The following is a 10,901-nucleotide window of genomic DNA, read 5'->3' on the forward strand; positions in this document are numbered from 1 at the left end:
TAGCTGTCTGAGATTTGCCTTTCTAGATCATGGTGGACCTGTAACAAGACTTAACTAAAGCAATCAGCAGCAATCTCCTCCTCAGAACAAGTGCAGCAGTGTGACGGGACGTGTTAGATTTTGTCTCAGGTGATAGCATCAATTGAATCGGTTTTCACGAAGTAGCTCGAAAGAGATCATTGTTTCCCCCGTCTCTGCTGAAACGTAGAGGTTCTAGGTGAACACCACTGATGGATCTCAGCTGCCACTCTATTCCTCGTCCTCTTGCTTCACCTTTCCACCTGTCTCTTGACTTTGTCCCTAGGCATTCCAGCAAACCTGGGCGCCGGGGTGGGGGGAAACACCAAACGTGAAGTGACCGAACCTGAGGCAGCCCAGATATCACTTGGAGGTGGAGAGGAGCCCGAGGGTTGTCGTGGCGATCGGGGCGGGGCCGGCGCGGGCGGGGCCGGCGGGGCAAGGCGGTGGCGGTGGCGGCGGCGGCGGCCTCAGGTGCGCAGGTGGCGGGGGCGGCGGGCACGGCCGCCCTGCCGCAATTTCCCTGTGTCACGGCTCCCGTCGCTTGGCAACGGCGCCGGGTCCGGCCGGCAGCCGCGGAGCCGCGCACCGCCCGCAGCGGCGGCACCGGCACCGGCACGGGCGGCGGCGGCGGCTCTGCCGGGAGGGCGGGCGCGCTGCCGCGGGGGGCGGCCCCGCGGCGGGGAGGATGCGGCACGGCGAAGGGGCAGCGCTCCCGCCGAGCTCCCTGAGGCGGCCGGCCGCGGCGGGGCCGAGGGGGCGCCCGGCGCTCGGCCCAGCCCCGCCGCCCGCCCGCCCGGGGCCGTGAGCGGCGGCGGGGCGGGGATGCCCGCTCGGGCAGGAAAGTTTCTTCCCCGCGGCGGCTCGTCCGCTTCCCGCGCGGACTTCTCCCCGGCCCTCCCCGGTAAGTGACTGCGGCCGCCCGGGTCCTCTGTCCGCTGCTGACCCCCGACCGACGCCCCAGAGGGGGCTCGGCGCTCTGCCGCCACGGCGGGAGCTGCGGGGCCGGACCGGCCGGAGCCAGCGGCGGCCAGCGAGCCCTGAGCGCTGGTGCCGGCACTCCCGGCAGCAGGAGCCCGGCTAGCCCCATGTCTGAACCCCCGGCGGGATGGGGTTAGCTCGGGTCCTGTTAGCACTGTCAAAGCTCTATTTGGTCTTTGTCCGGCAAAGCTTTGTCGTGGTGGTGCTTGCGGGCTCTTCGCAGGAGCCGGCGGCGGCGGCGGCGGGATGGAAGGAGGGGGGTCGCAGTCCGATCGTGCGGGATATATCTCCAGCCCCGGCGGGTCCCGGCTGGGTGGTTTCATGGCACTGCGGCCGCTTGGCCGTGCTCTCCTCCTGCCGAACGCTGCTCTAGCCATAGCCAAAACTAAGTGCCAGGCGATGCCGGACTGGGAGCGTTCCTCGGAGCTGATGACCATCTGGTATCGGTGTGGAGAGGAGAAGGGCAGCTGGCTAGTGGGGAGCAGAAAATGAGATCAAGGAATCATCGATTAAAACAAAGCATGCCCCGATAATTACACTTTTGAATCAACAAAATGCTTTTTCTGTCTTTTTTTTTTTTAATTTTTTTTTTTGGATAAACAGTTCAGCGATAGGGAAGAGAAATCTGCTCTTTGTTTTGAGCGTGCAGCACCTCAGAGAGTAATTTAACAACGTCCTTGCTGACAACACCCATCTCTTTTTCTGGGGAAAATACAGAGTAAATGGGGCACAATATTACTGCATACGTGGTAAATCTGGCATTAGAAAAGAAAAGAGATGAGATTTAAAGGCTGAACAGGGGAAGAGGAGCAAGGTTTTAGGGTTTATTTTTTTTTTTTTAGGTGCTTACTTAATCGTCTTTCAGTGCAATTAATTGAACTTTGAGTCGTATTCAGTGCTGTCATCTTTTGCCCCTCAAAGGAAAAATAATAGGACACTCAGAAAGGGAAAGGGGGGAGGGGATCCTGCTCCTTGGTAGCATGAAGAAATAGGTTCCAAAAAGAATTGCAACAGTGCAGGAATTGCTCCTACATGCTGTCGTTTATAGCTCAGATCACTGAAACAGAGAGATGACTTCTGATGTTCTAGTAAGACAAAATCCACAAATGCTCAATGTTTATTTAGTCCCTTGCCAGTTTCCCTGCAAGCACTCCTTATGGTTTCCCTGGGTGACTTGCAAGGGTTCACTCCTCCTTTTAATAGTATTTGACCTGGCATCTCTTACCTGCAAGCCACCATCTCTCCTTTCTGAGGGCAGGAGGGGGTGGGGATGGGTGAGGGATGAATTCATCTGCGTTGCATAACAGTTACCTGGAGCATCGCACATGTTCCCAGACTAGGGATGCCTCTGGACCACAGGCTGGAGATGAATTTCTATAATATTGCAGATCAAGTGCAAATGGCTAAGAAAAAACTTTCACAGGGCACCACTTTCTGGTGTTCAGATGTTTCCCTTTTGCATTTTACAGTAATTCCTTTCCCACTCGTTTAAGCAAGACAAGTAATACATTTAACCCTCCCTCCAGTAATGTGTAAGTAGTGTAATGAAATAAATGGTATCTATAGATCAAATATACTGCCTTCCTGCTTTTATTTCCCCCATCCCCCTTAAACCTGCATGACATCGCTACAGTCAGTGTGCAATGTAACCCCAGAGCATATTAGGGAGTGGGGCTTGGCATCCTCTGAGCTCTGGGGCTTTGCAAACTCCCTCTGAGACCAGAGAGATCTTTTTTTGTTTGTTTGTTTACGCTGGCTGCTAGCACTGTGTCTATGATTTACCTGGAGTCTAAAGAAATTGATTAGCTCTTTGGCAAGAGCAGAGTGGGGCACGTGGCTTCTTTGATGCTGTTGGTCTGCCTGTCTCTTTCTCACTCACAGGAGCTGTGTGGGCAAGGGAGATCTGCCTGTTGATGTCAACTCCTGTCCCACTTGTTCAGGGTTTTAATTAGCAGAACTTTGAAAGAGGAAGAGTAAACAGAGGCATCTCTTGTGCTGTAGGTCTGCCCTTGGTCCTCATTCTCTTCTCCCTTTCATTGCAGGAGCTGGAGTGGCCGTAGGGGGCAGTGCACTGGTAGCCAGCCATGATCGCCACTGGAGGCCTCCTGAGGATCTCGGCTAGGAAACAGGACCCCTTGCGACCCCAAAGCCAAGTCCCCAAACGCAAACGCAAGACCAAAAAGAAGCGCAAGAACGACGTGGTTGTGGTGAAAGGCAAGCTCAAGCTGTGCTCCTTCTCAGGGCTCATTGCCCTCTGTGGCATCCTGGTACTGCTGGTGGGCATCGCCTTGGCTGTGGTGGGCTACTGGCCAAAGCCCAGCCAGGTGTACAGAGAAGGCAGCGTCACTGCGGGCAGGCACCTAGCATCTCAAGGTGTCACTCCCAAGAACCACTCCCAGAGCCAGGAAGGGGAGCAAGCAGGGATCCATCCAGAGTTACCCCCCAGAGCCAATACCTCCACCACTACTACCACCAGTGGGTCCCCTCAGTCCCCTCCAACTTCCTCATCCCCCCAGGCCTCGGTGGGTTTCCTTTTCCGTCTTTTCTCAACCTACTTGCATTCAGACAAGCTGAAGGTGCTGGGCCCTCTCATCATGGGCATCGGCATCTTCCTCTTCATCTGCGCCAACGCGGTGTTGCACGAGAACCGCGACAAGAAGACCAAGATCATCAACCTGCGGGACCTCTACTCCACAGTCATTGATGCCCACAGCCTGCGGGCCAAGGATGGAGGCACCCCACACTCGGCCCCTCTCAACGGCTTTGTCAACTACGTGCAATCCCGGGGCCTGGAGCTAAAGCCTAGTGGTGAAGGCCTGGGTGCTGCAGCCATGCTGGCCAAGAGTTCCTGGCCACCGGGACTGGGTATCTCCCTTTCCCCGCCAGATCTGGCATCCTCACCACGACGTTCCTCCTTCTGCCCCCCACCGCAGCCACCCAGCCTGGCTGAGGCTGTGTACAGCATCTGCCAGGAGCGTGCTGCCCTTGCTGGCCACACTATCACCAGCCCTCCTTGCAGCCCACCAGAGAGCTGCGACCGGTGCAGCACAGCCAGCTCCATCATTGGCTCCTCACTGAGCGCTTTTGCCCTCCTGCCCTTGGGCTCAGGCACTGGAGGGGGAGACTGGCGCAGACCTCCTGGTGAGCGGGGAGCCCAGGAGATCCCTCGGGGGGAGTTTGAACTGAGCCTAACCAACCTCAGCAGCAGCCACATCGAGGGAGGCTGTGGGACAAAGAGGCACAAGCTGGTTCTCAGGCGGCAGAGCATCAGCTGCTTGCCTGATGCCAAGCATCCCCTTTTCCCTGAGCCACCTCGGTCACCAGCTGTCAGTGGGGTCCTGGATTCCAGCCCCTTGGTAAAGGCATCTTCTAGCTACTCAAAATCTCTGGATCTGGGGGGATCACCCCCCTCAGCCCCTTCTACCATCACCAGGACGGACTCCCAGAGCTCCCAGTCTGAGCCTTCCAGCAGCAATAAGGGCTACAGCCACCTGGAGGAGGCAGGCACCTCCTTGGAGTCAGTTGCCAACACCGCAGCCAGTAAAATTCAGGATTGTGAGGAGGAACCAGTTGAGAAGACGGACCCCCTCAAGGCTACCAGCAAAGAACAAACAGGAGAGCAATCTCAGCAAACTCAAAGACAGTACACAAATAAGGAGAAACTCTTTATGATTTCTAGGTCACATGCTGCATTAGGGCTGGAGGATGGGGAACTGGAGAGTACTGGCATCTAAATAAAACAGAGAAGGCACGAGGACACCTTGTACCCCTCCACACCTTCCCCCCTTCTTCATCTCCTTGTGGACTTAGGAAACCAATCAATATCCAAAGAGCTGCACTATGTTACCCTTGAAAATTGAATTCCTTAAATCCTGTAGATGACTTCAGGAAAAAAAAAGAAAATCCTTTCTGTCTGATAGTGATTGTATGTTTCATGCAAGCCAAATTGTATTAAATATCCACAGTCCAGGAAGTTCTTTGGATCAGATTAATACAATTTCAGACAGTATAACTGTGCACTTTACTGTTTTGATTTCCAAGTGCCCCTTCTTCTCCTCTGATTTCTTTCTTGCTGATTTGCCACTAGATGCTTGAACACTGCAGGCACCTTTTTAAGCTCAAAAGCAACATGGTCTTCAGAAAGCAAGCTGAGCTCTATCTTTGTTTTGGTTCCGTCACTAAAAAGTTTGCAGGGCCTTAAGGATGATGTACCTTGACAAAGAATGAGTTTGTTTAAATTTTGGAAAAAAAAATAACAGTTTAGAAGAGACTGGAGCAGAACAGACCTCTGGTGATTTAGTTAAAACCACTGCATTCCTGAATCCAAAATGCATACTACTACATGATACTTTATTAAGTATTATTACACATGTATTGACTAGTAGCATTAAAAGATTTTTTTAATAAAACATTTACAAACAAAACTTCCATAAAAAATAAGTCATTTATTTTGGTAAGTAATTACAGGTATCAGAAACTGTTTGATTTTATACTGTGAAAGGTTATAGAGATGCTATGAGGCCAAAGCTTTGCTTATACTTTTAAGTAGGTAATTAATAATGTAGATGTAATTTCAAAATAAATACTGGTTCAGTCTCTGAGAAACCACACTGTAATTCAGTTAGCAGATTCTGTCTCCATTTCTGACAGTGCTCTATGACAGGCAGCTGAAGAAAGGTAAGATTTTTACATGCTAAGGAAAAAATATTTAAAGGTTTGATCTTCTATTCAGATTAGTTTTTTTGTGAATAACAGATTAATCTTAAACTACACCATCTTCTTTCTTGATTTTTCACTTCCCTTATAACTGTTGCATCGAGTGTTTCTACTGTTACAATTCCTGTTCGTCAATGCATGCATAAGATTAATTTTGAAGCATAATGTTAGCCCTCTCAGCCTCTTAGCAGTTGGCTATATTGAAGTCAGCAGAGGTTTATCACTGAGTTTAGCATGAGGATTTCTTCCTGCATAAGAAAAGCATCAGGTTTCCTGAAGAATGCCTTGTCTGTAGGCAGATTTTTGGTAAATTGATGAGCTGTTTTATTTTCATAGCTGCAACACAGCAGGCACTCGTATTTTGCCAAAACAGTTTTATGTGCTCAGAAGATTTTGTCAATACTTCAGATTTTAAATATGAATGTGGCATTTCTCTACTATAGGAAGGAAAATCCACACTGAACAAACACAGCAGCATAAACAGACAGAAGTCTTTATGCTTCAATTAAATTTTTTCATGTGATTTCATGTTCTAAAATACTTAGTTGCATATTTACTAACATTACAGTACATTGTGACAGATAATATGACTATCATTAAACACAATTGCTTTTAGTAATCTTGCAGAATTCTGTAATAAATAGGGCTAATTTAAAAGAAAAGAAAAAAAAATTGTCATGTCAATCTTGAAACTGGAGAAGCAGAAAGTGCTTGTGGCTTGTTCTCTCGAGCAAGAGAGAGGAGGCAAGATTCAGGAGGCAATATCTTTCCTTCTGTCAGTTGCAACCAGTGCACTGACAATATGAACCTTACTGTGGCATTTTTTGCTATCAAACCGCTAGCACACAGCTGGCAAAAATCTGTTGTAAAACTGCCTGGATTGGCATGGGGTGCATTAGGCACTACAGGAAGTGGTGAGCAGGTGTCTCAGCTGGCCCTGGCATTTGCATGGGGCTTTCCTTTCAGTTCTCCATGGGGGTGTGCTTCTGCCCCTTCTCCTCTGACTTCCAGAAAGATGTATGAGGTGCATCTGATCCCCTGGTGCTGGTGGAGATGCTAGTTATTGACAGAGCTGAAGACATCCTGTTTGTTATTTTCCACACTAAAACCCTCCATGGAGGTTTTAGAGAAGGAGCAAGAGAAAAGGTGAGTTGTGTGCAACTTACAAGAGGCATGGAGTCTTCAGGAAGATGTAACAGGGATTTGTTTTATTCTGAGAAGGGGTAAAATATGCTTTTTAAAATAGTCTTTGTAAATATTTCTTCAGTCATCTGAACCTACAGTGTGCTCTGAAAAAAAAAAAGGCAACTTTAAAAAACCCTCTGGTTACTCCTTAGATTGATTTGAAACAAAGCAGGCCAGTAATTATTCTGTTGATTAATTTACTGCAAAGCTTTCTGAATGGCAAAATTATAACAGAGTTCACGTTAATAAGTAGAACTATAGCTTGTTCTTGTGTTGCCAAAAAAATATGTGAAACATGAACTTTCATCAGTCGAGATGTATTTTTTAATAACAGCAGCTAGAAGTGATTTGTAAAATATAGATTAATAAGCAGAGAAAGTTACCTCTCTGTAAGTCATTATTTTTGCAAATTTAATAATAAAACTATTTGTTGAGCAGTTTATACAGGGATGGAGTTGTAAGTGAGAAAATTTTGTTTAAAATTCAGGGTGGGTAAGTTAGTCTGACACCCCAATGTTGGAAAATGACTGAGAAATTCAACTCCTGTGTGCCAATCATGACTGCTGTTAGTACCATTAGCCTTGGAGAGAAACACAGCAGCCAGTAAGGAGCTGAGCCTTTCCTGGTGATGCCAAGAGGTGATGTGCGCGCTGGGGTTTGTGCTTTGATTATTGAGTCTCAGAACTGGCCCTGACAGCTTCTTCAAACTGTCAGGCTGCCTCTTGGCCATCATTTGTACATTCTGTCACATGCTTATGCATTTTTCTCCAATCCAGTCTCTTCCTTTTAACCTTCCCAGCGTCCTGCCACCTAGTGCTTCCTCCATAGTCCTTGTCAAGAGAAAAGAAGCTGCCTCGACTTACCGGTGTCCACCTGCCTGCATGTTGCAGAAAAAAAAGGCCTGTCACACGTTTATTAAGAAGAAATGCACTCTTTTAAATTAATTTAAAAAAAAATGTATTTATGTTTATGAAGGATTCATTGGTCTCTGTATTTAAGAAGGTATATCCCTGAAATATATATATAAAATATATATATTTTAAGCTGGATTACCTAGCCATAATTATTTCCTATGGAAAAATCAGATTTTGTTTTAGAAATGTGTGGTTTGGCTTGGTTTGGTTTTTTAGCGTAGAAATGCTATGATATTTATATAAAATTTCCAGAGGAAAGTTAATTTCTGCCTGAATCTTCAGAATACTTCCATCACTAGATAGAAGGCTGCATCTGTTCATTATGAATACCGATGCTGTTTGGACCACTCTGAGGACAGGCAAATGCCCTGATTGTACTTCAGTCATGCTGCTGTTTGTTACAAAATCCTCAGGACTCTGAAGAAGCTGCTGACGTGATCGTACTGTAACCCAGTTCTGGCTCAGTTTTCACTGGCTAGCAAAGTATTTAAAATCCTTGCATTAACCTGGCTTGCTTGTCTAGACTGATTTACAAACTCCCCAACTGTTGACATATCAGCTGATCTACAAGGGACCAGATTTATTACCCTGTATTGTTTAGATACATTTTTAACAGCTTTTTCAAGGGCTGATGATGTCCAACAATGAGCAACAGTGCACGTACAAACATTGAATTGGGTAACTGTTAACACAGTTTTACGTCTGCAGTCTGAAACACAGATTTTATGGATTGTTATAGACTTTCATAACAACAAAACCAGTTTACACAGAAGTAGCAATATGACTTCAATTAAACAACATTTTTTATTAAAAGTAATGGAGGAGGCAGAATGATAAATCTTATTTGATTTCAGTAGGAGGAATAGCTTTTGATAACAGTTTTTCTTTCTACACAAAACCCACACAAAACACCAGTGCTCAGTGGTAGCTGACTAGTAAAATAATAGTCAGTAAAAGTATAGATTTTGGGGGGCATTTTTTTTTCTTCCAGGGAAAAAAACCATCAACACAAGGTTTCTCTATCACTTCTCCAAAACTGTCATTGCAATAACATAATGCTTTAGCCTGGTCACTTTATTTACTGTTTTTCAGTTTGGGCCTAGAAACAGTGAACAAGGTGCACAGCATGTGCAGGCACAATCTGAGAGGATAAATAGGGTATCACAGCCACAGGAAAAAAGTCTGCTATGGAGGAGTATACTGTTATTATTTCATTTTAAAAGCCAGACTTTATGTTTAAGGCTTCTAAAAGCTCCAAACCAGAAAAGTCTAAGTAAGCACACTAGAATTTATTTTCTGTCATTTAGCTTTCACTGTAAATGTGGAGACCCTGGAGGGGTCTCCAAAGAGGGAGACCCTGGAGATCTGACAGACATGCACAATTAGGTGAAATGGCACTGGAGTTTGGATGGGGGAACTAGGCTACTAAAATGATCTAACTGGATCACAGGATGATTCTGGAACAGGAGAGGCATGGCTTGTGCTTATCCACTGGTTAGTCTTTTATCTACATTTTAATTAGACAGACACAGTCAAGCCACAGTACTACTTTTAAAGGTTTTTTTTTAATCTATTGTTGTTCTTTTAAAATTATATTGCAATGAGAAGACAGCTTGTTTGGTGAAAGTACGAAAAGAGATTCAAACTAAGCAAATGTCAAAAATCACTATTAAAAACTCAGTCTCTGAGTTTTCCTCCATCATCCTCTGCACAAAGAAGTTTCAGTCTGAGATTTTTGAATACTACTTTTTCTTTTTTTCCTTCTCCTTTCTCCCCATGACAAATTTGGTTCTAGTGAGCACACATAGCTGATACTCTCAGACTGGAAGGTAGAAATGGGGAGAAATTGTTGGGCTTTTGAGAAGCACCTTGTTCCACACTAAACTTCACAGCTAAAGTAAAAAATGGCAAGTTAAAGGTGAATATTTAGCATCCAAATGATTAATGTATTATTTTCATAAAGGTTTAAATGAACTCCAACTTTGAGGAAAACATAATCCACAAGATCAGAATATAGTTATTGTCAAACAAGGGAAGAATCATCACAGTATTTAATGACATATCTAAATATACTGAGATGAATCATGGTTTGTTTTGTTGGGTTTTTTTATTTTCTGTGATCTGTAAAAGAGAAGACATTCACCATTGCATAAGACAGGATGATGTAACACCATCACACAAGCTTGGATTACATTTTGTTCATCATTCATAAGATTTGGCATGATCCTCCCTGGCCTGCCTGGGAGCAGGCTGAGACCATGCCATACAGTTCCCATTTTGTTGCCAAAAGCTAAATCAGCCATTTCTAAAGGAGCAGGACTTAAGAACATGACCGTTAGTTCTGGCAAGAGTTGGAGCTGCTAAAGACTGCAGAGGTGGTTTGGTACAGCTTGCAGTGCAGCTCCCTTCACACCTTGGAGCAGCACAGAAACCTGTGGCAGAGTTTCACAAAAAACTTCCTGCAAAAGCACCTAAGGGTCACTAGAGTCAGCTCCATAAGGATAAATCCCCAATGAGCTAGTATGATACTTCTGCAACACCATAAACTAGCCTTCCTCTCTCATTCCTGGAGTGTACTTTAGGTCTCTCTGAGGGTTGTAGCATGCTTTTTCTTCACTGACTTTACAGTGAAAACTCATTTTGGAGAAATGCAGTTTGGTTTCAGAGTCTAATAGAAACTATTATTTAAAATGCTTATGGAGTCCCTGTTAAATTAGCATCAGATAACCTCACAGTCCTTAATGTACTTCTCTCTAACATGCCTNTTTTCTTTAAGGTAGAAGTGTATAGGCAATCAGTATGCAGTGATGACAGCATCTGGAATCATGCCTCTAAGTGGTGTTTCCAAACTCTGCGAGTAGCCTGCTGTGGAACAGAGCCTTGAATGCTTGTCCTCCAATACCAGATCCATCCTTCAGGTTTAAGAGCTTCTTTCTGCACCTGAGGCACTGAAGTGCTAATCTATTTCACTCCTTCTCAGAATCATCAAATACAATATTACATGAAATAACTTAGCAAGACCTCCCTGCAGAATATTTAAGGACACAAGTGATACTAGGCAGCTGATGACATTCTGTTTCAAATGAG

The 10,901-nt window shown here is 45.8% G+C and overlaps 1 protein-coding gene across 1 annotated transcript; it reads left to right on the forward strand.

The window, feature by feature from the left end:
- Positions 1-815: 815 nt before the first annotated feature.
- On the forward strand, positions 816-5,423 carry TMEM200C (transmembrane protein 200C). The gene is made up of 2 exons (XM_027886346.1): positions 816-922; positions 3,042-5,423. Exon 2 carries the CDS (start codon positions 3,084-3,086, stop codon positions 4,731-4,733), a length of 1,650 nt encoding a protein of 549 aa, XP_027742147.1. The 5' UTR covers positions 816-922; positions 3,042-3,083; the 3' UTR covers positions 4,734-5,423.
- The last annotated feature ends 5,478 nt before the right edge of the window (positions 5,424-10,901 follow it).

The sequence above is a fragment of the Empidonax traillii genome, unplaced genomic scaffold, assembly GCF_003031625.1.
Source record: "Empidonax traillii isolate 1590-97213 ecotype Southwest subspecies unplaced genomic scaffold, ASM303162v1 scaffold186:size1492175, whole genome shotgun sequence".
Taxonomy (NCBI): domain Eukaryota; kingdom Metazoa; phylum Chordata; class Aves; order Passeriformes; family Tyrannidae; genus Empidonax; species Empidonax traillii.